Source organism: Neodiprion fabricii, chromosome 4, assembly GCF_021155785.1.
Source record: "Neodiprion fabricii isolate iyNeoFabr1 chromosome 4, iyNeoFabr1.1, whole genome shotgun sequence".
Classification (NCBI taxonomy): domain Eukaryota; kingdom Metazoa; phylum Arthropoda; class Insecta; order Hymenoptera; family Diprionidae; genus Neodiprion; species Neodiprion fabricii.
In genome coordinates this window covers 16710239-16737210 of record NC_060242.1, presented here as the reverse complement: position 1 = coordinate 16737210, position 26972 = coordinate 16710239, and the positions used below count along the sequence as shown (strand labels likewise).

The window sequence follows — 26972 nt, the reverse complement described above, 5'->3', positions numbered from 1 at the left end:
AAGCCAAGAAAAACGAGGTGGGTAGCATGTATATTTTAATTGGAAAATAGTTTTAAATGGCCACAAATTATAATTCTGTTATTCGGTAGATACTAGCAAACCAAACAGTCCTCGTGAATGTCGTTTATTTTCACTATGCGGTTTACGATGCACTCCGACAGCAGTTTACAACGGCTGTAAATCTACAATATTTTTACAACTTCGTTTACCGTTGTGTACCTAGCATGTCGGATAAGTATGGCGAAGGGTAAGTTGATTTGGCTCTCAATCATGAGCCAATCGGGGTTAAGCCCAATAAATCTTGTGTCCAATAATGCTGGTATCCAAGCGGCTGGTGTCCAAACGGAGTTCATCCCTACTGGTCATCTCAGTTATGTCCAAGTGCTAAGTCAAAGACTATGGGTTGAATTTAAAAAAAAAATCGATTTTCTGAAGTTTTTTATTATAAATATTCAAAAACATTTTTGTATGTTGTTTACACTTGAATACAAATAAACATAGTCATTCGTATCCGAGAAATTTTTTTTCATATTACATCAATTCATTTTTTTTTTCACATTAAGGTAGTAATTGTATTTTATTCTCAAGAGGTCAAAGGGCGATACCCAAATCGTCAAAATATCTATTCGGTCTCTTTGAGGGCGATTTTTGCTCGCAGCTGGTGTATGGTACCAAAGTGCACCAAAACGTACCAAAACATATTTTACGCGACGTACATTGCTGTTTCGTATACGTTGGTGAATTTGGTTACCTATACTAAGCACTCGCTAAAAATCTTCTCAAAACTAGGATAGTAGCAGCTTGACAATATGAAATATACAGGGTTGCCCAGAACTATCGCCTTGTAGGCTACCAATGAGGTCTTCATAAAAATCTTGATAGGATGTTTGTTGTTTGCGAATTTCAACTAGTTAAAACTGACCAATCTAGCATCTGATGATTCAGGACGGCTGCCGGGCGCATGAGTAATGGCCAACTCTGTTTGGAGCTATCGGATCCTAGCAAATTGGCCAATTTCAATCAGCTGTAAGTTGTAAACAGCAAATTTCCTGTGAGAAATAAAAACGATTCCTTCACTGATTTTTACGAATAATATATTGGTAGCCTGTAAGGTGCATAGTGCAAGAAAATGATACTAGAATCTCTTTCTTCTTTTTACATACGATAATTCCATATTCCTTGTTTCCGTCGAGACTTTGAGTTTCTACTTACGCACGGTAATAATTACAATTGCAAGAATAACGAGATTGCGATCATCGTAGTGCTGTCTATAATCGTAATTGAATTAGTCTAGGAAAACATTTAATTTACTTGCAAGCAGAGATCGTCTAAGCACATTATCGTCATCTACGTATTCATATTTTTTAATTGAATAAAACAAAATTATCATCCTTTCTTCATTTCTCTTCTTTCAGTTCCAGAAAAGTAATATACCTTTACGCATAGGAGAAACTTTATTGCGTAAAATATTTTTCTTCTTCATATCAGGTTGATCTAATATACTATGTACAGTGAGAGGAAGAAATTCTTGTATCGTTATTTATAGTATTATTCACTATTGATTGCGCGCTTTAGCCAAGTAATGAGATGGCTCATTCACAAATGATTTTAATCAGTATGAAGACAAACGACAAAATCCAATCATACAGAAAACTAGTTTACAAATGGAAATTTGATACATCAATTCAAATAATTATCATCACCTAATTTTTAAGCAGTAAAACGACTGAAAAACTATAAAAAGTCGAAACCAATTCGTGAAAACCGTGTAGAAATTTTAGTAGATTTATCAACGTCCCTAGACTTTTGGTACATTTCTCAAGTTGACGAGAAACAAAACGTCATGAGTGTAATTTAATTTTTCCGATCAGCATGATTTTCCAGTAAATTCAATTCCAGAGAAATCAGTTTCATTTAAATTTATTCAGATTTGATATTTCATTTCTTGATAAGTGATCGCACAAGAAATTCTGTTGTGTCTCAACCAACTACTGTTTATAGAAATGCTAGTATCATAACCAAATCGACAGTAATTGATAATCGTATATCCTAACAGGTATGATAAATTCGTAAAATTTCATTACACCAAAAACCGAAGGTGACATGAAACTAGCCCGAATCTTCTTCACAAATTTTTTAGTAGTCGGTTTTTTTTTTTTTGCTGAACTTATCCTGCTTTATACAAAGTGACACGGGAACGATATTTTCCATTATATTAAATGTGTACCTACAAAATAACGTTTGTTCAAATGTTGTTACTATTTTTTCTCTTTTTAAGCCAGTGATACGTACGATCAAGATCAGCACTGCTGCAATCTATCAAAGCTTATAATGGAGAAATTTCAAAGACTCGAATATGTATTTTTTCGTAATTAATTTTTTGCATATTTAAGAAGCTGACGTATGGACAAACTGTTACAAATATGTGTATCTAAATCTATAAATGGTCTTGACTTGTTCAGGACATAATTAATTTTTTTCTATCGTTCCATTTAATCGACCTTGTAGCGTCCGACTTTAAAACACAATATTACGTGGTGGTATACATTCAGACATACAGAGCTTGAATGCGTTTACCATAAATGGCAGTAATATCATTATTAAAATTACGTGCAAACACTGTTGTTAAATAATCTGTACACTTTTTATGTGAAAGAGAAAAAAAAAACACGAAATAAAATGTTACGTTGTCATGTTACGTCTCACATTTTATCTCGCAGTCCTTCAGTTTTAGATTCACATTTCTTTTTGCTTGCTTCTGTACTTCTTCTTTTCCTCTTTTCAATTGTGATTCCTAACCTATCGAGACTTGAATTGGATAGATATTCAATCGTTCACTTAACCGAGCGGATTTTCTTATCAGGGATTCACACTTCCGTCTTTCTTTACCTCTTCGCTCGTTACGTTGGCTTTGTCATCTTTCTCGTTCTCTGGAAGACATTGAATAAGAAATGATCAGCTCAACGATGCAGAGTTCACGTGCAGGCAATAAAATTAACCATAAAATATATAAATCTTCGCAACGTAACAGCAGCTGCTTACCTTTTATCTCTGATTTGATATCATCTTCTTTTTTCAAATCTGAATCACCGCTTTCTTGCCCTTTCTCGAGTCGCGGCCTTTTTCTGGAGCCCTGAAGTAAAATTGGTTGAATTCATTAAACACTCTGATGACGTGGTATGGATTCACCCATTTCCCACAAAATAAATGATTCTATTTTGGTACATCTAAGTCAATTTTTACCTTGAATGATCTGTTATCCCTTCTCCCACCATCTCCCTCGTCTTCGCTATCGCTATACTCATTTTCGTGCTGTATTCGTTTGTCTAAATCTCTCTGCGGCAGTCTTTCGTCTGGGTTTACTTTCTCGTCGGCTTCAGAGTCCTCGACAATGGCGCCATCTTCAGGAATGGCCTGAACTTGAACCCCTGGTGCGTGAGGTAGCATCCTCAAATTTTCGAATAATCTCGTTCTGTGATAAAAATTAGTTTGTGAGTATTGAGCGTCTGACTTTGACAAGCAATTGTAGCAGTTAAACGATGATAAAATAATTTTAATTACTTGATTTTCTCCAGATATTCAGGTGTATTCTGGTTCGCCATATTAGAGGGACTTATGTGCAGTTTGAAGTCGGGACCGAAATATTCAAAGTAATCATTGTAGGGCAGTTCATTGGCTATTTCTGATCCCAAAGCTACTGATGTTTCATATGTCCAACACCTAGAAACGTTACGGATGGTGTACCCACCGCCACCTACCATGAGGAACGGTAAATTGTACTTTTTAACAAACTCGACGCATTTGCCATGTCCTCGGACCGTTAGATTGAAGCAGCCAAGTCTGTCACCTGAAATCGAATCGTTGTGACATTAAATATTGAGTAAGATAGCGTTGTTTCTTGACCAGATTTACCAAACTACAAACATTTCAATTACCTGTTAACGAATCAGCACCACATTGCAGAACAACTGCAGACGGTTGAAACGTCTCCATAACTTTCGATATTATTGGTACAAATATCGATTCGTAACTTTCATCATCCATGCCATCCCTCAGAGGAATATTGACTGCGTAGTACTTACCCTAGGAGTAAAAAAAAGGTCATTTATGGGTGAAAAATTTCCGTTCAACTTATTTTTGGAGATCACGAATTCAGCCTGTAAATTTTAAACGATCAAAATATCTAATTACCTTTCCGGCACCAATATCTCGAAGGTCACCAGTGCCAGGGAAATATTCTCCATATTTGTGAAACGATACTGTCATTACCCTATCAGTTGTGTAAAAGGCTTCTTCAACGCCGTCGCCGTGGTGAACATCTATGTCAATATATAATACTCTCTGATGATACTTGAGCAATTCTAAAATACCGAGGACTATGTCGTTGACATAGCAAAACCCAGAGGCCTCGCTTTTCTTGGCATGATGCAGCCCGCCTCCCCAATTTATGCAAATTTCTGATGCCTGTTTGTTCAACTTGACTGCAGCCGCTACTGAGCCTCCTGCTGATAGCTGGCAAAACTCGTACAAGCCGTCAAACACCGGACAATCTTCACCCACATTGACTGGATAAGAAGAAATTCAGATTATAGTCACCTTACAGTTCTAAAGACAAGGAAATATTGATCAACAAACAGACGACCATTAAAATAATATTTGTTTTGAGAATAAAAGAATTAAAGAATTTAGATAATCTAAATAATTAGACATTACTACTTTTGTTTTTCATCCCTTCAAATTATATTTTCCTTTCATTTTATGCTTGGCTAAAATGAAAATTAGAATATAATTGAATGTTAAGACCCACAATCAGAAAAAGATTTTGCATAAGCTATCAATGGTCCTAAACGGGTGAAATATAAAAGCTACAATTTTCAATGAACATCATCTATACATAAACCATATTGAATCCATTTGGGTCAATATTTGAGATAAAATGACACGATGAAAGCAAACCAAAGCATTATTACAATGAGAAATTAAAAATATGAAATACTATTTTATGTTGCTTAAATAATTTTAATTAGCACTTCTTTCAGGTAAAAGTTTCAACTCATTAATACTGCGGATTGGAGATAATGAACAGGTTAGTTTTCTTTAAATGCAAAATAAATATTTCTAAAACGCAATGATTCAGTTGAATATATCAAGCATCCTTACAGCGTTGCATTTGTTTGTTGTATTCAGACATATTGTCGGGCCTGATTGATCTGAGGAACCTGATATACTCGTCGCTGTGAAACTTGGTCATTTCATCGGCGGTAGCTTTGTGTGGTCGCTGAGCATAGAGTATATGAAAACAAAGAATTAAAGGATAAAGACAATTGTTCGTGGTAGTTGAAGTTTGGATAAAAGTGAAAGAATCTTAAAAAAATATCTTACATAAATTTCCATCTTTCTGTACAGTCCATAATTAAGTAACAAATTATGGGTCATCCTTATGCGATGCGGTTTCATGGGATGTCCTTGGCCATAGTAATAGTTTCCAATATCACCTATTTGGGATGGGGGGAAAAAATAAATGCATCAATGATTTAAAAATGGGTAAAAATATCGCTAGCAAATAGGCTTGAGTATTAGGACTTCAAAGAAATAGTTTTCAGTTGATACACAGAACGACTCTGATAAAAGGGGATGAAGCAGCCGAGAGACCCGCGAATACTAGTACCGTTGAACCGTAGGAATGGCCGATATCTGACTTCCTGCATAAACTACGGTCAACGGCGTGCGGCCAGTGGGTTTCTCGGGTTAACATTCGAAAAACCGTATCTCTAGCCTCAAAGTACCGTTAAACTGGTATTGATGCACCCCGATGCTTCGGGGAGTGAAGATTCACCGAAATAGCTGAATATCGTCGCGATCCGAGACTCGATTAGCACAATCAAATACAGAATAGCGAAATGCTGCGAGGATCTTGGGTACATTAAAGCGGGGACTCCAAAGAACAGTTTGACAACACGGATTCTCTGACGAAACGGTGATCGCGTCACCTTGATCAAACTAAAAGAAGTACTGAAATACTCACTGTCGTAGTAGTAGCAGACCCGCTTCTTACTGTGCGGTGCTGTGGACATTTTCGATGTTTATTTACCAATTATACTGAACTGAATCGCGACAGCATACACAGGCACTACTGGCCCAGCGCGGCTCACTCAACAGGACACGGCGTCACTGGCGTCACGTACGTACAGACAGCAATGCAAGGCAGCGCAGGCGTCCCTACCTATGCCAAGTCTAGTTATTGGTCAAACCACCCGCAGCGCCACCCTCGCTCAACAGTTTGTCGAGGCCGTTAAGACGCTGCATCAAGCTCCGACAAACCCATGACAAACCCGATAAACACATGGTCGCTGCATAGACTATATAACATAGACTGAGCATTAGGTCGGAGGTGGGTCGGAGCAAGTGTACCCTGAACCTCGATTCCGCCATTTTTGTGCTATCCTTGTCTTACACCCGTAGTTGATACTGCTATCTCTGTCTAGTGGTCTCGGGGTAGGGATATGTAGGATGGCACAGCCTGCAACTGCCCCTCACCTGCTTTTTTCTTCCCCCTAGCGATTGGTTCCCGCACGATGGGCGGTATTAAGAAAGGAGTAGGGCGGAAAACCTCATAAGAGAAAAAGAGACAGCACCACAACGATAGACATTCAGGGAGCAAGGGAAATGCCCGACGTGCTCAATCTATTTTATATACCTATATTAAGTCTATGGGTGGATGTTATAGGTAATCCTTCGACCATGGGCAAGCGGGACATGTGAACGCTTTTGTATTTTCTCTCTAAAAATATTCACACAAAGACAGCTGTGTGATGGATGTTAATGAGACAGAACACCAAAATTGAGTTAAGGTGACTGATTTTACGAGCACTGAATTTTCGCGTACCTATCACAAATACGAGGGACCCGATAGGCTATTTATGAGAACCAAGCGTGACCAAGCGCCAGAGTGAAGGAGAAAAGCAAGTGAGGGGTAGTTGCAGGTTGTGCCATCCTGCATATCCCCACCCCGAGATTGCTAGAAAGAGATAGCAGTATCAACTGCGGGTGTAAAACAAGGATAGTACAAAAAACGGCGGAATCGAGGTTCAGGGGACACGCGCTCCAACCTAATGTTCAGTCTATGATCGGTCCACTAGCAGACGACGTTACGAATAGACTAGCAAAATGGCGTCGCCGTTGGAAAACCTGGAAACCCAGCTCGAACTTTTTATCGAAAATGTGCGCCAGATTCGTATAATAGTGAGCGATTTCCAACCTCAAGGGCAAAACGTGCTCAATCAAAAGATGTGAGTATAAAATGTTGCTTTCCGTATTCTGTTCAAACGCCTTAAACGGGGCCGACTTACGATAACGTACCGAATGTCGTTGACAAGTATTTGACAACTCTCAATTTCTAAAGACACTTGTTTGTCTCTCTCAACTGTCTGAGTTCGAACTTATCTACTGTTGAATTTGTCGTCTATTCAAAGCTAATAATTTTCTAAACTATTTCGAGCAATGACGAATATTTTCTTTGCGAAGTTCTTAACCATGTTGTCGGCATTTTGTATACAACTAACAATCTCCTGGTTCCATTCTGTTGCAGACAAGGTCTTGTGAATGGACTTCAAGAAGTGGACAAGTTGAAATCGCAGGTCCAAGATGTTCACGTTCCGCTGGAAGTCTTTGAGTAAGTACCGATCCAAGAGCTAAGGGAATTCAAATTTATGAGGGGGACTTTATGACAGAATTCGTTAAAAATTGTATGTATTCTAAATACTCATTTACAAACATTTGTTTCTTATTCGATAGTTACATAGATCAGGGACGAAACCCACAACTCTACACCAAAGACTGCATCGAGAAGGCGCTTACAAAGAATGAACAGGTTAAGGGAAAGATTGATGCGTACAGAAAATTCAAAGCCAACATGCTGCTCGAGTTGACTTGTGTTTTTCCTAATGAGCTAGCAAAATACAGAGCGATTCGTGGTGATGAGTAATGAAATGTTATTATACTATGTTGTGCATAGCTTAGAGTTCTTATCTCCTAAAATTTGATTCCTTACTTGTGTATTTTTCTCATAAATTTTCTTTACTTTTAGAAAATAACCAGTTGTTATATTTTTACTGTAAAACCAAATATTTCAGCACTTTGATGACTAAGAGACCAAGAGTTGAAACCAAAAAAATAAAAAATTTCTTTGCATTTCCTTCAAACTTTTAGGCTTGAAAAAAAAGAAAGGTAATTGTCATTCTTTAGGCCATTTTTGACCTACTGCGAAAAACGCTGAATATCATTCATTGAGACGTTACATCAAGCTAGTTTTGCGAGATGAAATGATTCCACGTAGTCTAAAGTTGCTGCAAACAGCGGATCAGAAGTTGCAGCTGAAAAACGAACATTTTCCTTCGTAATTTCTCAGCTGTTGGTCTGACGATGTTTTCAATAGCTTTACTGAGTTTCTTGAGGTCCAATTAGTCAGGAACCGCTTCTGCACCGCAATTCTGAGATGAAAACTCTTTGAACTAACAAACTTTGAGCTCGACCATATTCAATTCTTACATTAAATTTATAATGATTTTACAATATACTTGCGTCAATTAGCGTCTGTAATGCCCCGTTTATATTTTGAGAGAAAACGATTTTGCTCATTATCGATGAATATAGCATATTATCACTTTTTTGCGAATGCGCCTTATTCTTTTTGAATTTTGTCACCTGGAATGCAGCATTTATACGCTGTGTGTTAACGATTGCCACAAATCATAAGGTATTCTCGAGTTATACGATAATAAATGTGTACAAGTAGGCACTTCAAAAAAACATATCTTCATTATAATAATTGTGATCGTTTTATTACTATTCCGCATTTCTCAAATTCAAATGATGTAATACACGAAAGTAAGAAGCAAAATTAAATTGACAAAATCAAACTCATATGGGAGCGTAATAAATGCATTGAGTATCAATAATCAGAATCAACAATAGATTACATGATCATTTTTCTCGTCCCTGGAATCGCTATTCTTCTTACTTGAAGTTAATTAAGTTGTAATCTATAAAATTCATCAAATGCTTCATGAAAAAATTCGAACGTTCTATGTAATTCTTTCATCATACAAATGATGACAGATCTGTAAACATCACAGAAAAAGAAATCATATTTTGTCTTGTATAGATTCGACCTCCAATCTCTATGTACGTACAGAAGCAAGAGCATGTGATTGTACTGTACTCGATCACTTGACGTCTAACTATTCTTCCCATTGACCCACATATCGAATTTGAAAGCAAACACAAGGTTACAACATTGTGTCCAATGTGGAATTGTGCAGCTTCCATCGAGCGATTTTTTTTTTTATGGTGGGAGAGGAGTAGGTGCAACGTAGTCTGGGTCATCGAATCGGCACTCAACATCCCAATCAATCGGCATAACAGGCGTCAACAATTGAACGAACTGATCTAATGGACATGCGGTCGTGCATCCGGGAATTGCAAGTGGATACGGCATTTGTCGTGTGGTGTTCCTTAGAAAAATCTGTCCAGATTGAGTAAAATTTCGTATCTCTGACGACATGGTATTCTGAATTTGTTGTTTTTCACTCTATCAATTGAAAATAAAACGAAAAATACAACATACCTGAACGTTCCAATTTCCTTGATCCTCGTGTAGTTCAATCAACGTCATTATACTGTACTCCGGCATCTGTGGCTCCCAGACTTTCAAGGTGCCCAACAAATTTGTAATGGTACTATCATGTCCGGTGTACATGAAAAACTTTCGCTTTTCGGTGCCGTTCACTTTTGATTTCATATCGTTTACTATCTTCTTAACGAAAGGGCCACCCTTTAATCTGCGCAGCAAATCGTTTTGAACCAGTGGCAGGTAGCTGTACAGTGTTAATGGAATGAGACGATCTGGGAAGTACTCTTTTGTCCATTCAGGTAGTTCTAAACCAAGATCTGCCTGAAAACAGTAAGAAGGAAGTTATTGATATCCAGATTTCAATTCAATTTACATTCGTTGATGGATCAAATATGATGCCATAATCGTGTTAGTGGCACGAGAAATTAAGGATTGAATGACACCACATGATGATTCAAAATGCGTTTTTGCTATTCAATGATTCATATGATAAAATCATTCGACCCAGTCTTGCGTATCCAACCCTATCTTTCTTCTATCACTCTCTTCAGTTCAACAGAAAAACTACTTACAATATGATGGGCGATGGATGTAAAGGATGATATTGCACCGCTCTTATGACTGTTGCTACTGCTTCATTCTTTCATTTGTTGAGATTTGGCGTCTCAAGGCGAGAGGCTGATAACCAGCAGCATCAATGCTTGCGCAGCAAAATTATACACAATGCAAATTGCTTACTGGTTTTTTTTCGATCCAATTTGTGTGCAAGAATATATGGCCGTTAAAAAATGTCAGAAAGTTGCGTTATTGCCAAAGAGTATGCTTTTGCGATATTTATCGTTATTCTCATAATGCAATTAATTGAATGATAAGTGGAATATCAGAAGCAATGAAAATAACCAAAAATAGTTGATAAAATAATAGAAACCTCTGCTCTCAAGGTGCCATAAAGGGACATAACATCGTCAGGATTGGCTATCGTCAAGCCTGTCAAGTTGGTCAGCTGTTCGAACAGATCTTTGTTGGCATTAAGTACAGTTTGGAATTCAGTGGCATTTTTCACAGTCTCCAATTCGTGATAATACGCAGGACAGCTAGTTCTAACTAACAGAAGCTGGAAAAGTAACGAAAAGTTTATGAGAAATGAAACCTAAAAGAAGAAACTAAATGGACGAAAAATCAACAGAACAAATATAAAATAATTGTAAACTATATTTATGATAATTTATTTATTGGCAGTAAAACATTTTTCACCGTATCTTCGTCTAGCGGCTGATAATGAAGAGGGACAGGTTGCCATAAGAGATTTGATTTCCATATTTGAGGTCCTTCAGGTTTCCACAAGCCGGCGGCTGTCAGTAGACCAGACATTTTGGCGCGGTCAACAGCAGTTGTTTGGAGATAGAATAAATCAGGGCTAAATATGCCGCCAAGGAATTTATGATATCTTTTGCGAAGCCACAACCCCTCGTTATAAGCTTGCAGCTTTCCCGGCTGCAATTAATATCGCAATTAGCATTAATGAGGAAATGTGTATTACACATTACAAATCGAATGAGAGATAGATAAATGAGAAAGCCGGCGATAGACAAATTATGATTATTAATAATAAATAAATAGCACTGAATAAATTGAACTGAAACAGTTTTTTTTTGTTTTTCTGTATTTGTATCATCCAGGGAATGGAACATGGCTTATAATGGATTTATGAACATAAATCACAGTGTCGTTAGATCAGAACTTGGAAAAAAAAAGTAATTGTAAATGAGTTCATGATGATGACCTGTCTTTACATAATTCCAGTTTATACAGCAGATAATCAAAAGATATCAAATTGTTACGCAATAAACAAACTTGACCTCAATTCTGCACAACTGTTGCTTTTGTCGAACGAAATAATACATTCACAATTCAAATAATGATAACTGAATAGAATATGTACTCACATTTGTCAATTGTCCCCAACCATAAGGTGCTAACGCATCATTTATGTGAGGATCATTTGGGTAAGTGTCTGCAGGTGTACGCTCAGCATGTCGAAAGACCTGCATGAAACGAAGTCATTAGATACAATTCCACACTCAGAATTAAATAGTGCTTGAATAATTTATAGTATACTGTGAAAAATTACTTCATTCAATTCCTGAATTCGTGTTAATTGTCAAAAGTATAATTAATGTTCAAATAGATATATCTCTAAGCGTCAATTTCATATTGCGCTGGTGTACCACCATACTGAAACCATTGTAACATGTAATAAATAATGAAGGTAAGCCCAATTATTATCGTTACAGATATACACATATAATTGAGATATATGAACATGATTCTAAATGCGATGCTACTAAAATGGAAACGAAACCATGAAATTATATCTGTCATTGTCCTTCAGATTTATCTTCGTCTTTTATCTCGATTTTCTGTGTTTTTACTTGTTACTCTTCTTTTCTTCATCTCTCTGAAGTTGGCTGTGATAGTAAATTATTGTGAGAATTATAATCAGAACTATTCAAAACTTTATATAGTACTAGTATATAAAATTTATGCCAGTATACTTATGGGCAGATCCATTAATTCTCGACGAAAGTGTGCGCACTAGGGTCGGCGATTTTGATGCTGATTTTTTCCTCGAAAGTACACCTGAAAAGGAGACGATACCGAAAATTTGAGTCCGATACGTGTAAATCCGGCCGCTGGAGAATTTTTTGAATTTTTAAAAAAGTCGATTTTTCACTAATTTTCAAATATTTGTATCTCAGCTTCTATATAACTTAAAGACTCCTGCCCAGCGGCATTCTTCTCAGTAAGACTTTTACTTTTATGAAAACAATTGATATTAGGTCTAAACTTATATCGGGCTTAGCTAATAGCTTCCAACTAAACAACTGTTTTGGTTAAATTTTACCTATTTATAAAACACTATTATATGTACCGTATTTGAAGTTGAGAGTCGACCAGCAGCTAATATCATTTTTCTAGGTATATTTTAATGGAATCTACCCAGCTTTGGCTTAATTGCTCTGATTTTGTAAAGTTATAGCTATTTAAAGCCAATCAAATTTTAAAAAATCGCTGTAAATAAATGCTAGAACTTTTTTCTCCGAACTTCGATTTGTTTCAAACTTTCAGAAAATTTGCTTTATCCTGTCCTCAAGAAGCCCTTAAAATTTGAACTAGGGAATCGAGCTTGTATTTGAGGTATAAATTTTTTAATATTGTCAAAATTGCGTTGTTGAAAACAATTTTTGCCGATAATTTCTTACATGTCTATCGAATTATTTACATGTTGACAAGTAAGATATTAATATGTTTTGTATAGAGATGTAGCTGCTGTTAGTACTTATTTAGATAGCGTTTACAGTAGATATTTCCCGCTCAAAAACACTACAATCGTTCTTAGATTGTTTGAATTCGTATTGAAGGTCGCGCCCGGACTATTCTGTTACTTAATTTAAAAAACCCTGAAATTATTTCTATTTAATTCAATAATCATTATTTTATATGCTAAAGTGGTGACTATTAAGGAATTCCTTATCAGGTTCATTGCAATTTTGACAATATTAAAAAATTTATATCTCAAATACAATCTCGATTCCCTAGTTCAAATTTTCAGGGCTTCTTGGGGACAGAATAAAGCAAATTTTCTGAAAGTTTGAAACAAATCGAAGTTCGGAAAAAAAAGTTCTAGCTATTTATTTACAGTGATTTTTTAAAATTTGATTGGTTTTAAATAGCTATAACTTTACAAAATCGGAGCAATTAAGCCAAAGCTGGGTAGATTCCATTAAAATATACCTAGAAAAAAGATATTAGCTGCTGGTCGACTCTCAACTTCAAATACGGTACATATAATAGTGTTTTATAAATAGGTAAAATTTAACCAAAACAGTTGTTTAGTTGGAAGCTATTAGCTAAGCCCGATATAAGTTTAGACCTAATATCAATTGTTTTCATAAAAGTAAAAGTCTTACTGAGAAGAATGCCGCTGGGCAGGAGTCTTTAAGTTATATAGAAGCTGAGATACAAATATTTGAAAATTAGTGAAAAATCGACTTTTTTAAAAATTCAAAAAATTCTCCAGCGGCCGGATTTACACGTATCGGACTCAAATTTTCGGTATCGTCTCCTTTTCAGGTGTACTTTCGAGGAAAAAATCAGCATCAAAATCGCCGACCCTAGTGCGCGCACTTTCGTCGAGAATTAATGGATCTGCCCTTATATAAACTAGTCTGTCTAGACATTGCAAATATGTAATCAGAGAAAAAAAATTTAATGACACAACAAGCTGTAGAAGAAGTACAAAATCGGTTTGATAGCAAAAAACTACGATTTGCATTGGATTCGAATTCGAATGTTTTCCGTGTGACATTCGCTATCATCATTGTTATTATCACAGTATTTTCAATTTTATTACCACTATTAATACAGCGAGAGGATGAGCTCACGGGTTTCAAGGGGACTATTTTTATTTGATGTAGTAGACATCGGCCAGCGTTAAGAGTAGTAATTAAATTTAAAAAAAAACCGCGCGGTTGCGAAAGAAAGGTATTCGAACACGTAAATACAAGTGCATTGAAAACTCTGCATATACAGCAAATATATCGATTGTGTGAAAAAATTATGAATGAAAATGACCGGGTGAAACGAAAAAATGGTTAATCTATGTTGACTGTAGATATATATACTTTAGATTGACCATTGAAAAAAAATTGTTCATGTTCCGACGTGGAAAACCTTAAGATGACCTTGAAAATTTTTTATATTTTCCGTATAAAATAAAGTTCAATTTTTTTTTTCAAATCTTGACCTTTCTGAATTTTTAACGATGCGATAAGATCAAACTGTAGTCAAATATATCTGGGATTAAAAATATTTTTTACTCAAACATTTGCATATTTTTATGATGGAATAATCAGCATGGCGTTCAAAAAAACGTAGCCTAGAAATGAGTCTATAAAAATTTTTAAGGAAGCCTGGGATAAACAATTAACAAATCAAAATAGTAAAAATAAATAAATCATGTATGCACAGACGGTGTACGTTTTTCAATTGATTTTTTTAGTTTTAGAAGCTCTCTTACATTAATACGTACATTAATTAAAGGATTTTTCGATAGTTAGTCAATGGGACGAAGTAAATATAGTTAATAATTATTACTATTACTAATACTGCGTCCCATTGATTGCACAGGCACGTCTGTGGAAAAAAATCAATCGAATAAAGTACACCTTTTTGATTCCAGGCTTCCTTAAAATTTTTTACCGACTCATTTCTAGGCTACGTTTTTTTGGACGCCATGTTGATTACTTAATCATAGAAAATTTTAAATGTTCGAGTAAAAAGTATTGTTAATCCCAGATTTATTTATTTACCGTTTGATTTTTTTTTAACCGTTATAAAATTCATAAAGATCAAGGTCTGAAAAAAAAAAAATTATTTTACAAGGAAAAATTAAAAATAATGAAAATGAAAAAAAAAATTTTGTTTTTAAATCTGCTGGCACCCCTGAATAGTGAGACAGAGCATTGAAAGTTTGATAATCTTTTTTCTCAAAGTTGACTTAAAATTTTTCAAGTTGGAGCATAAACATTTTTATTAACGACCACCCTAATATACTTGCTATATCGAGCTCGCAAGAGTAATAAACTTAATATATACGTATATCCGCACAACTCACGACAGTGGCCAGGCGAAGAGTCTCACTTCTGCCTCCATCGTTATCGATATCTTCCTCGCTATTTCGGGTTCGCCGCAAAGATGAATCGCTAGATTGACCGGCTGAAAGGGCGACAAATTTTTTTTCAATAGTCAAAAATTATTGATTAATATTATTTCAATAAAAGTAGAAGAATAATTTACAGGGAATATAATTATTACAACACTGTAATATAATTGGAATTAGATTAGTGTTAACGTTCGTAATCGATATTGTCATTTAATTATAATTATGCATTATTGTTATCGTTATCGCGACCATGACTCGGGAGATTTCAGTCGAAATAATAATAACGATATATCATAATACGGTTTGTATTTAGCAGTACTTATGAAGTATAAAGTATAATAATTATCGGACGTTTGCAGTTGACTTTAAAATCGTCGTAACATATGACAATAATTGAATAAAAAGTTGAACAATTTTCGATTGTAATTAACGGTGAACGGTGTTTAATCTGGGCATGTATTCAATGTAAGTGTAATTTTGTATACCACGTCTACTTACCGATCGCTAAGGTAACGAAAACCAGTGCTAAAATAATCGGGAAGGGTCTCGTCCTGAAGCTGTAACAATTTGCCATTTTTTTTCTGTTGCGTTTCTTTTTAGGATTATTCTGTTTCCCCGTTAAATTATTTCAATTAATAATGTTATTTGGTACGTTTGCTATGTATTTTTTTTTTTTTTAATTTATTTATATTTCATCTCAATGTATAAAACGATTAGTGACGAGTTTGAGAAACGGGTGGAAAATGTATGTACATATGATACCGATTGTTAAAAATGATTATATTCGAGTCTCGTTTTCATGATAAATTAAGCCGCCGCCGTGGCTCAAGCATGCCGCTGAGCAACTGGATCCGCAAACCGATAGAGACAAGCGGTAAACTGTAACTCGCGATTTTCCCCCTCCTGCAAATCCCCCCCTTATAAACTTCCATCAAAGGGCGGATAAATTACCACCAACCATGTGATACATGTAGAGTTATTAACAGTCTAGTAAACTGCCATAAGTTGCGAGATATTATTAGTTTGCGATAATTATAATAAAAAAATAAAATACGTATGTATACATATGTACAACAGATGGATGATTAGGAGATCGCTACAGTGCGGCTCGAGTCGCAATTACGCAATATCTCTGCGTCCTTGAATATTTCACGTGCTGGAGCAAGAAAAAAGAAGTGTGATTTTTCAAGGCCGTATTTTTTACTTCTTTCCTAGACTATTTTTGATTTTCCATGATACTTTCTGCTCGCGTTCGCAACCTTTCATCGGTAGGTCGTTCTAGAATTTTTTATCCAATCGGTGTTTGTAATTCACATTCGCCATGATTAGACGTTCTTTCTTGTAATACTGATGGTGAATATGTAACTATAAGGAGATATTGACGGATTCAGTCGGCCATTTATACGAGCATGAAACTTGGCATTCTCGCGTTGGGTGTTTCTGATTTTCCGCTTTAAAATTAAAATACAATCTGTGTTTTCATGAAGTTTAAGAAAGAAAAATAAATCTAAATTTAGAAAAAAAAAAACTTGGGGGGAAAAAACCTTGACACGGCTTATGTAATACTATGACTATAAAAAATTCGTTCTTTTTTTTTTTTTTGTTTGCTGAGAAAGAGGTAAGAAAAAAAAAATGGAAGCAAGAACAATGGTCTGAGATCCACAGTCGTTTCCAAGGTGATTCGCAATGTTTGATTAATTATGAATTTTTCCTCGTTTCTTTTGCTGTCTTTTTGCCAATTTTCAAGCGCGATTCCTGTACTTGTCTACGCAATAAGTACGTAGATACGCGTGTTCGGGCGGTGATCTCTTTTTTTCTACCTCTACGTTACTAACGACAATAAATAACTGATCTCAATTACGTTGCAAAATATCACGACAATACAGCAATGGGCACATCTTGATCGTTATGAATATGTGTCTATAATCTTATATCATACGTTAAATTATACAATTAAATAATTTATTCGAAAAAAGAGGTAAGTGCCTATGATCAAAGAAGCTCACGCTATTACCGAAACTGTTTATAAGTATCAAGAAAAATTGAACCAGAATCGCCATATCGTTTTGCAAACGTGGATCGCCTGATCGACATAAGTCAAAGATCGACCGTAAAATCCCGAAAATTACGCCGTAAGAAATTGAAGCCACAAAAAACGGCCGACGGCTCGAAGGTATGTGTGTTAGCATCGTTTATTATTATTATCGTTAATAAAAAAACAAGATGTAATCTCGTCCTCACCAAATGCGATATTGTATAATTATTGGATAATTGTATCCTTTGATATCAACATCATTCGCACCATAATCAGTATCATTTATTGCGTAATATTCAATAAGCCGGATCTTGAATAATTTGCATGAAACGATAGTCGGTAATGGCGAACGCGATGGTGGATTTTCGCAAGGAAATTCAAAAAGAGGGAATCCAAAATGTGCCGGTTTCGACAACGGCACCGAGTTCCGCACCCCTGCAGGTGCAGTCTCACCAAGGAACCACGAATCCTCCGATGAGACCGAGGTCGCTTTACACGGCTCACAGCTATCACGCCCAAACTGACGACTCTAACTTTCAGGTGATATCCGATTAAATTTTCTGATGGAAAAGCTTTGAATATCTGTCGATAAAAACGAACTTTTTGAATAAATTACCGCAAGCAATAACGCTGCGTATCAAAGTCTATGCCAAGTACGTGATATTACAGCTTTATAATTCTTTGATCATTTGGTATCACTGCTTTATGCCATGTTTAAAAATCATGGGACTAACTAAAACTTAGATAAACGCGGTTAATGAGGATCAAAGGTTGATATTAGCCTCGATCTTGCTGCTCGTGATGTCAAATCCAATCTCAAGTTCTACTAGCAAGTTTTGCTTATTGTTACTGTACGGTGGTAATTTATGCCAAAAAGAATTACCCCTTGACTGACCGATATTCAGAGGTACACTGAGTTTTCAAAATACTTTGAAACACCACCGTCGGATCAATGGGGAGGCGTGACTGGAAGCGGGACGTTTTCGTCGTCAGCAGCTATTTGGCGTCAGCCGAGGAATCCAAAGCCAATAGCAACGCCTTATTACGCGACAGAGGAAGCCTGCGTCTACACTGAAAATTGGCGAGAGCATGAGACAGACACCGGAGCCGGTGGAGCTATTGCAACACCTCATGGAATAATTTCGTTGAGACTTCACAACAGGATCAGAGTCGACATGACGATTGACAGGGCAGTTAGAGTGATTAATTTCAAGGCAGGTATCGCAATTGAAAATGAAGACAAAAAATTACCAGGCAATTTCGAATGGTGAAACCAAGTCTAATTTGTTCGGATTATGCTTTCCTTCCTCCTAGACCAATTCTTCATTCCTTAAATCCTCTGTCCTTCCTACTTAGAATAATATTGTTCTATCACTGAGCGGATCCGGTGCCGCGGCAGCACTTCTTCACCCCAACGGAAGGATTTATCAGTATGGATCACGGGTTGAGATTCTGGCTCACGACACCCATGGAAACAACAAGTTAGTTTAATACACTATAGATTAAAGCCAGTTGTGAAATCGCGCGTGCACAATTTTTATACTAGATATGCCAAAATGTGGTACAAGGGCGTCAGCTTCACCTCAGAACAATGCGCTTTGTTTTACCTGGTTGATACTGCTGGAACGAGAACAACTACCGACACATTTTCCGACATGAGTCAGGTAGGGGAATTCCTAATTTTCCTATGCCCAAGTCTTTGTTCAAATATAACTATCATTATTATCGATGCTCACAGGACTTTTCTCTGAGCGTCTTTTACTCAGAATCTCGACATGGCCCAGCCTGCGTTCAGGAAGCTACAACCGCCCTTAGCGCCGCTCAGTACTGGCTAACCGACGAAGGAGTTGAAAATTGGATAATAAACAATGTCAGAGTTTCTCAAACTCCCGACGGACTCGTCAGGTACAAGCTCATCAATAATAAATTAACCTTTCATAATGTCTGGGTCGGAGTCAAGTTAAATGAATCAATTATTATAAATTATGAACACACTTGTTCTTTTTTGTCTGCAGAATTGCAAGAAATAGCAACAAGTATCAACTCCGTACGTCACCAAGCAACGGCACGGCGTCTCTTACAACTCCCTTTTTACACTGCACAGCCTCTTTGGGACAAACTTCGCACCTATTCGTCCGCAGGGGAGAAAGACGCATGCATTACGATGGAACAAGTTTTATAGTCCGAAACGCTGGGCACAGCGCCGGCTTCGACGACAACAATCAATTAAAAGTTTACTAAACTAATTGTCATAAATTTGGTTGCATGCTGCTCAGGCGATTAGAAATTTATTTCGAGATTACTTTCTATTGGTAAGATATTTTTCTACATGGTTTGTTTCGTGAGGAAGAGGGAGCTCAGCATTTGCATTAAACATTGTATTCATTGTGCCGCGGAATTTCGGCTGGGGAATTGTTACGATACGTCAAGTATTAAAGTTAACACGATCGGCAAAAAGAAGATCACGCTTGAAATATAATTAAAGCAATGATGAACACCTAGAAGAAGTTTATGAACGAAGAAGATGAAACGAGTCTTAGCAGCGATTTTTTAAAAGTTAGAAATTTAATTGAATTCTTTTCAGAATAATAAGTTTAGTAATTTAATTGATATCCCCTTATTATCCGTGCGTACATGCAGATAATCTGGTTTTTTCTCTTCCATTTCAAGAACATTACAATTTTAAGGCTTATTCTTTCAAGGAGCCGCTTGTTTAATGCATGATTCATATTTACATAAATGATATTCTCTACACCGATGTGCACTTTTTAATAAAAATATATAAAATTAAACGCATCAAAATTGTTGGTATGTAATGTTAGATACTGACTTTAATTATAAAATGTCGGGCTACTTCAACAGCTGAGGTATTTGCAGGACAAATTTTATTTATTCAGAATCCGAAGATTCTTCAAATCTCTCTGGTAAATTAGGATTGTAATTATCCAGTCGATTAATTTCTAACTCTTCCTCATCTGATGAATCAGTGTCAAACCCATGTCCAATTTTCGCTCGAGATTTGTCTGGGAAACTTTTCCTACAATATAACATTGGCAAATATCTTACCCAGTTTATGACAAAAAGAAAAGCAGACTGGCATTCTATTTTACTGAACACAGATCAAACAAGTGGGAGAATCCAATCTGACTAACAGTACCTTCTAAAAAAAAAAAAAAATCAGCAGGCAGTGACAGATTATTGATGATAAGCATAGTTAAAATGTGATTTTAACAAAACAGAAATGAACAATTACTAGCAACTGGTAGTGAAGTTATTTTAGAAAAATGCTAAATATAGATTATGATACACTTACACCTGAGATCCTTTCTCCAATGTATTTTTCAGCGACTTCCTGCTGCAGACCATCTTGTCCTCATCAATCGTGTCACTGATGGGGTGTTGCCTAGTATATTCTACATCTTTAATTTTCTTAATTAACTTCTCAGCAGTTTTGGCGTCGTACATGTTCAAGGCTCTTGTGGGCTCGCTACCTTTAGAAATCTCAGATTTGGCCTGGTGATAAATTTTGCTAAAAGTCTCTATCTTGGACAATATCTGATCAGGTTCTGCCATGTCCCTGAGCGTCGGTAAAAGTGAGTACTGATTATTAGTCTGCACTTCTTTGACACGAAGAAACTTCTCTAAACCGTACTGTGGACAAAAAAAGGAAAGTAAATCATAGCAATGAAAAAAATGATAAGCGTGTCTAGGAGATTATTTAGGTTTGGAATATTACTCGCACCTCGCGGTGAAATGCGCAGTGATAAAATACGTCGTTGTAAATCATTTTGGACAATATATAATTGGCGTCGGTGTGATTGCCTTCTCTTATGTTGTTGTGAAGCTCGAGGATTTCCTTCCACTCTGACAGAGTCACTCTTATTTTGATTTTCCTGCAAGGTAGCTTGTAGTACAATCCGTAGAGTAGATACAACCCACCGATTTGAGTCTTGAATCGATATGGTGGCAACATGAAGACTTTAGCGATCTGCAGGACCTCTTCACAGAACTCTAGCATCTCCGCATAAGATTGACGACCCCTGAAAGTACGGCAGTGAGTCAGTTTGGAGATGACTGAACGGTGATAATAGTTCTGAATAAAAGAGTAAGAAAATACTACCGGAATAAACTCACGTGAATATCGCAGAGAATTTCATGGATTGCCAAACAGTGCTAAAGTCTTGAAATCTCACGGTATCGCATTCTTCAAATTGGTTTATCAATTTTATACAATCTTCCTTAACACCACTCGCTATATGTAAACTGTACATTGTGAAAGCAGTAACTGTCAGTGCAACCGGATACGTTCTTAGAAATGTAAACGAATCCACTTATACATTGTGCGATTTTAATAACTAGCACAATGTTCTCATTATTGCGATACGAACTCAAACGTATATGACAAGAATTAGCGTTAAAATCATAAATCTTGATTCCGAAGGTCGCTCTATTTGAAATGAAAAACAAGTGACATCTTAAACCTCCACAGACTGTGTAGTTTCACAGATGTTTGATTACAAGTTGAATACCGACGGTCACGGTAGGTGACTGTTCAAACAGAGTCTCTGGTTCAAAACTTCGCATCCACTAGTTATACCGGTAATCTTTGCGAGGGCGCCAAAACGGTTCAAGATCATCGACGGTGCGAGCGATCTATACGCGTAGCTGATAAACGGGGAAAAAAAAGGTTAGAAAATCGAAACGCGCAAGCGTATTGGAGTGACGGACGTAACAGTATGCGCACAAAAATAAATTAGGATCTGCGCATAGAATTGGATATAGACGACGGTACTGCGGAACACGGAAACAACCCATTCCGGTCGTATTCCCTTCTCACTTGACCGGCCATGATGTTGAGTGCCGTATCGAAGGCAGCCTCCGGGGCTTTGAGGGCTGTAAAACCCGCCCTTCTGCAAAACGAAGCTGCTAAAGTCGCTGGGGCGGTTTCAATAAACAGTAAGTTTCAATCAAGTAGTAATAAAACCCTGACAAAAAACCCTAACGCTTGTAGCAGTCCCGCCACTTCGGTCTCTCTGACTTTACCCCTGCAAGTCGACGGATTGGGTCGGTTTTTAAATACTTTTCGAATCACAAGACCAGCTGATATTGTCTCAACTGTTTCGTACAACCTTCCGCTGTCTTTCCCCGTCCAATCGTCTCGCCCTAATCAATAACAATCGCTCTATAAATCTTTGCCAAGTTATTCAAATATCGATTATATAATACCAATTCTGTCTGTCGCTCGGCTCGACTGGCTGGCTGCTTCATTGGGCCGAACTAAGACGGCAGCCATTGAGGTCACACCGAAGTCGTATAGACTTTTCATTACGTGGGCTTACTGAAAATTATTACGATCAAGAATGTACTCCCCCTGAAACGATTAAATAAACCGTGAACCGAATTCCTTCTGCCATTTAAATTTCAATTTGTATATATTGCGACGCCATGTTGAACTGGGAGCCGATTCGCAAGGCGGCGGAGGATTCCGCAGAATTCACATTTACGGTACCAAAAACTCAATTGTTACAAAGTACCAGAATTCATACCGTCCGAAGTCTTGGATTTTATAAACTTCGCGTAAATTTCTGTCGGCATTGACAAAATTCTCCTGTTTCATTTAGCGCAAATTTTCTCCCATTTATTTCCTATATTCTTTTAATCTATTATGTAATAATTAAATGCTTCAACTACTTGGATTTTTCTTCTTAATACATACACAAAGTGCGAAGCGAGTATATTTAGAATTAAATAAAACAAAATATCGAATCAAGACCACAAAAATTTGGGGTCACGGTCAGTCAAATATTTTCTCTACGCCTAGTCATATCAATCAATGTATCTTAGACCTACACGTACATATCTACTTATGTCATAATCTGGCATCAGTTCGTTTACCTATCACATAATGCTAGGATTTCGGTTAATTCATATAAAACACGTTTGTTTTCTTGAAATTCAGGTCATTTTTTCATTCCATTTTTGCAGACCGGCAATATGCAAAAGCTGCGGCATCCCCCAAGGCAGCCACCGGCTCAACCGGCAAGGTTGTTGCCATCATTGGTGCCGTCGTTGACGTACAGTTTGAGGACAACCTGCCGCCAATCCTCAATGCTCTCGAAGTACAAAATCGCTCCCCCAGGCTAGTCCTTGAGGTTGCCCAGCACTTGGGAGAGAATACCGTTCGCACAATCGCCATGGATGGTAAATAAGTCTTATTAAAAACACCTTCAATTGTAACAGGCTATGCAAAAATGACTTCCAAAATAGTAAAATCTGCCCATAAGCAAAATTTCTGAAGCAACTGGGTCATTTTTTTTTAACACAGGTACCGAAGGACTTGTCCGTGGACAGGCAGTCCAGGACTCTGGGTACCCAATTCGTATTCCAGTAGGTGCGGAAACCCTGGGACGTATTATCAACGTAATCGGTGAGCCGATCGACGAGCGTGGTCCGATTCCGACTGAGCTGAGAGCAGCAATTCACGCTGAAGCTCCGGAGTTCGTAGAAATGTCCGTAGAGCAAGAAATTCTTGTCACCGGTATCAAGGTCGTCGATCTTCTGGCCCCATACGCCAAGGGAGGAAAAATTGGTAATTTAACCACCAATTCGAATAGTCCGAAATCAGAACGTCAGATCTTTCGAGCGAGTTTGCAAGCGCAGATTCTTCATTCATGAATATTTCAGGTCTCTTCGGAGGTGCCGGAGTAGGCAAGACTGTACTGATCATGGAGCTCATCAACAATGTCGCCAAGGCCCATGGTGGTTACTCCGTGTTTGCTGGTGTCGGCGAGCGTACCCGAGAGGGTAACGATCTTTACCACGAGATGATTGAGTCCGGTGTAATCTCTCTCAAGGACAAAACCTCCAAAGTAGCGCTAGTATACGGACAAATGAATGAGCCCCCCGGCGCTCGTGCCCGAGTCGCCCTCACCGGTTTAACTGTTGCCGAATATTTCCGTGACCAGGAAGGTCAGGATGTGCTTCTCTTCATTGACAATATTTTCAGGTTCACCCAGGCCGGTTCTGAGGTAACAAGAAAAAAGAACAAAGATTGAGAATGAAATCTTGTCAATGGCCAAACAAATTTCATCAAATTTTTCTCTCATCTTCCAGGTGTCCGCTCTTCTTGGTCGAATTCCATCAGCCGTAGGTTACCAGCCAACATTGGCAACAGACATGGGTACTATGCAGGAGCGTATCACCACCACCAAGAAGGGATCCATCACTTCTGTCCAGGCCATTTACGTGCCAGCTGACGATTTGACCGATCCCGCCCCAGCGACGACCTTCGCTCACTTGGACGCCACCACTGTGCTTTCCCGTGCCATTGCCGAGCTGGGTAACCATGTTTTTTAAATTTTTTTTTCCTCCGATGGAGTTTCAAATTATGAATTTGCGCTAATGTTGCGATTCCTTTAATCGAATATCGTGCCAAATATAGGTATCTATCCCGCCGTCGATCCCCTCGACTCCACTTCCCGTATTATGGACCCCAACATCATTGGAAGCGAGCACTACAACATCGCTCGTAACGTACAGAAGATCCTCCAGGACTATAAGTCCCTTCAGGATATTATTGCAATTTTGGGTATGGACGAGTTGTCGGAAGAGGACAAACTCACTGTCGCGAGGGCCCGTAAAATTCAGAGATTCCTCTCTCAGCCCTTCCAGGTGAGGTTTTACAAAACCGTGTAACGTTATACGTGCTTTTAAATACTATTCGCGTAACGCAATTCATCATAACGCTTGTATATTTTAATTTTTAATTTTTTATCCTTCAAAGGTCGCCGAAGTGTTCACTGGACACGCTGGAAAGCTCGTACCTTTGGCCGAGACGATCAAAGGTTTCCAGAAGATTTTGGCCGGAGATTACGACCACCTCCCAGAGGTTGCCTTCTATATGGTTGGACCAATTGAAGAGGTTGTAGCAAAGGCAGAAACACTCGCCAAATCATAAACCATAAACCAATAGTTAAAAGTTGAACCTTTAAACTTTAATAAAACGCCCAGCAGGGAATCATTCAACGTTCCATTGTCATCGCCCGACTAAAAAAAAAGCAAAAGAAACAATGTATCATACGGGCTCAAATTGTGAGCTTCGCTGATTGCTGTAATCGATTGATTTGTAGTCAGGAAAAACCGTTTTAAATAAAATAGATTTAAAAGTAAAAATGAAAAGCTTTGTATGATGAAACAAAAATAATACTTCGTCACGTATCGTGAATTTTTACTTCTAATTAATCTTGAGGTTGAAAGAGCATCTTTTATTTTCCCGGTTATAAATCTATTATTACCGTTATTATTGCATATTATTACTACTGAAAACTGTTATTAATCGATAGAGAAGATACACGGTGCGATGTCGTGTTACTGTAATCGACGCAAACATGTATATTAGTTGAAAAGAGAAAATTTAATAAATAATAAAAAAAACGGAATCACTTGGATGATTAGAGAGTAACTTCTTCATTTGGATCGTTTTGTGGCAAATTTTCAGTTTTCCAGGGAGATTTTTCTTCTGCAAAACCAGAGGGCGTTAGTCCACTCATCGTTGGATCTGTTTCAAATTCGACATCAGCATTCTGAGACACGGTAGTTTGACGGCTTGCAGTACCCTGAGTAAAATATGGAATGAAAAAAAAAATACTCATGGAGATAAATATCAAAATCCGCAAATAACTCTTAAGAAAAATGGACAATTAATGTATTGAAAATCTTACGTTTTTGAATTTTGTCTGGTCAAATACGCAGTCACTTGCTCCTTGATCTAAGTTATCCCGTGTTAACAAATCATCGGCAGTTTCCGGAACATTAATTGTGGTCCTTACAGCTCGAACGACAACTATACCCTGCAATAAGTGATAAGAAGAATAAAGGTAAAAGTTGAATAAATGATGGTAAAAATGAGTGTGCAAATTTCATGTGTCAAAAACTAAGTACATAGTAATAAATAACGTTTACATCTTTAGTTAGCTGATCTGCCACTATTTGCATGTAGTCATTTACATCGTCAATTTCATCCGCAAATTCTTTTTGATACTCTTCGTAAGATTGATCGGCAGTGGTTGAAATTGACAACTCAGGATCACAGCCGATAATTAGCGAGGATTTACAAACATTTAAAGAAATTAACAAGGTAATTAGTATGACCGAAAACGTGTTCAAACGCCTTAGTAGCGGCATTATTTTAAACGGATAATTTTGAGTGACGATGAACCGAAATTGTTGCTTATTTAGAGACTTTTTAGGTAAATGATTTGGGAAAAGTATGGAAAATTTCGATTAAAAAAAAAAAAAAAAAACAAAGTGCTTTTAGATGTCATGACGATGAACAATTGAGTACGCCAATCATTAAAAGAATTGTCCACAGGCAGAAAGCGGGATGAAAAAAGGTGCCATCAAAAAAAAAAAATCAAAATACCATTATCTAAATCTATCAAAGGTCGACATTTTTTAATGCGATAATTTTTAAATCGGATTATTACTCAAGTAATAATTAATCAAATTTGCATTTCTCATCGTGCCCTGCAAATTCAATGTTTTTTATAACCAAACTTGCTAATTCTAGTTCAATAACTGGT

General features: G+C 37.2%; 6 protein-coding genes across 8 annotated transcripts; 3 read left to right on the top strand and 3 right to left on the bottom strand.

Annotated features, from left to right (window-relative positions):
- Positions 1-474: 474 nt before the first annotated feature.
- LOC124179652 (histone deacetylase HDAC1) lies at positions 475-6195 on the bottom strand. Its single transcript, XM_046564264.1, has 9 exons — positions 6026-6195; positions 5383-5495; positions 5161-5278; positions 4192-4565; positions 3936-4083; positions 3562-3847; positions 3244-3472; positions 3043-3133; positions 475-2930 (listed from the first exon to the last, which is right to left on the bottom strand). The coding sequence occupies exons 1-9, from the start codon at positions 6072-6074 to the stop codon at positions 2860-2862; spliced, it is 1479 nt and encodes a 492-aa protein (XP_046420220.1). The 5' UTR covers positions 6075-6195; the 3' UTR covers positions 475-2859.
- Positions 6196-6761: 566 nt separating this feature from the next.
- LOC124181151 (mediator of RNA polymerase II transcription subunit 10) lies at positions 6762-8093 on the top strand. Its single transcript, XM_046567427.1, has 3 exons — positions 6762-7289; positions 7589-7672; positions 7795-8093. The coding sequence occupies exons 1-3, from the start codon at positions 7168-7170 to the stop codon at positions 7982-7984; spliced, it is 396 nt and encodes a 131-aa protein (XP_046423383.1). The 5' UTR covers positions 6762-7167; the 3' UTR covers positions 7985-8093.
- Positions 8094-8670: 577 nt separating this feature from the next.
- Positions 8671-22042, bottom strand: LOC124181145 (prostatic acid phosphatase-like). The gene is made up of 10 exons (XM_046567416.1): positions 21526-22042; positions 21134-21431; positions 20705-21042; positions 15855-15913; positions 15309-15409; positions 11578-11676; positions 10886-11125; positions 10560-10745; positions 9626-9952; positions 8671-9523 (listed from the first exon to the last, which is right to left on the bottom strand). Exons 1-10 carry the CDS (start codon positions 21660-21662, stop codon positions 9344-9346), a joined length of 1965 nt encoding a protein of 654 aa, XP_046423372.1. The 5' UTR covers positions 21663-22042; the 3' UTR covers positions 8671-9343.
- LOC124181149 lies at positions 15654-20633 on the top strand. 3 transcript variants are annotated; one of them, XM_046567425.1, is made up of 6 exons: positions 17038-17529; positions 17728-17931; positions 18297-18872; positions 18938-19055; positions 19130-19296; positions 19407-20633. In XM_046567425.1, the coding sequence occupies exons 4-6, from the start codon at positions 18948-18950 to the stop codon at positions 19630-19632; spliced, it is 501 nt and encodes a 166-aa protein (XP_046423381.1). In that variant the 5' UTR covers positions 17038-17529; positions 17728-17931; positions 18297-18872; positions 18938-18947; the 3' UTR covers positions 19633-20633. The 3 variants fall into 3 exon arrangements, with proteins under 3 accessions (XP_046423380.1, XP_046423381.1, XP_046423379.1); XM_046567424.1 differs by lacking the exons at positions 17038-17529; positions 17728-17931; positions 18297-18872 and adding an exon at positions 15654-15821; XM_046567423.1 differs by lacking the exons at positions 19130-19296; positions 19407-20633 and having other exon boundaries at positions 18297-18938.
- A 145-nt stretch (positions 22043-22187) lies between the features above and the next one.
- LOC124181146 (ATP synthase subunit beta, mitochondrial) lies at positions 22188-25838 on the top strand. Its single transcript, XM_046567417.1, has 7 exons — positions 22188-22347; positions 23377-23592; positions 23717-23980; positions 24076-24419; positions 24505-24730; positions 24833-25062; positions 25175-25838. The coding sequence occupies exons 1-7, from the start codon at positions 22239-22241 to the stop codon at positions 25346-25348; spliced, it is 1563 nt and encodes a 520-aa protein (XP_046423373.1). The 5' UTR covers positions 22188-22238; the 3' UTR covers positions 25349-25838.
- On the bottom strand, positions 25261-26649 carry LOC124181150. The gene is made up of 3 exons (XM_046567426.1): positions 26353-26649; positions 26112-26240; positions 25261-26006 (listed from the first exon to the last, which is right to left on the bottom strand). Exons 1-3 carry the CDS (start codon positions 26572-26574, stop codon positions 25842-25844), a joined length of 516 nt encoding a protein of 171 aa, XP_046423382.1. The 5' UTR covers positions 26575-26649; the 3' UTR covers positions 25261-25841.
- Positions 26650-26972: the final 323 nt, after the last annotated feature.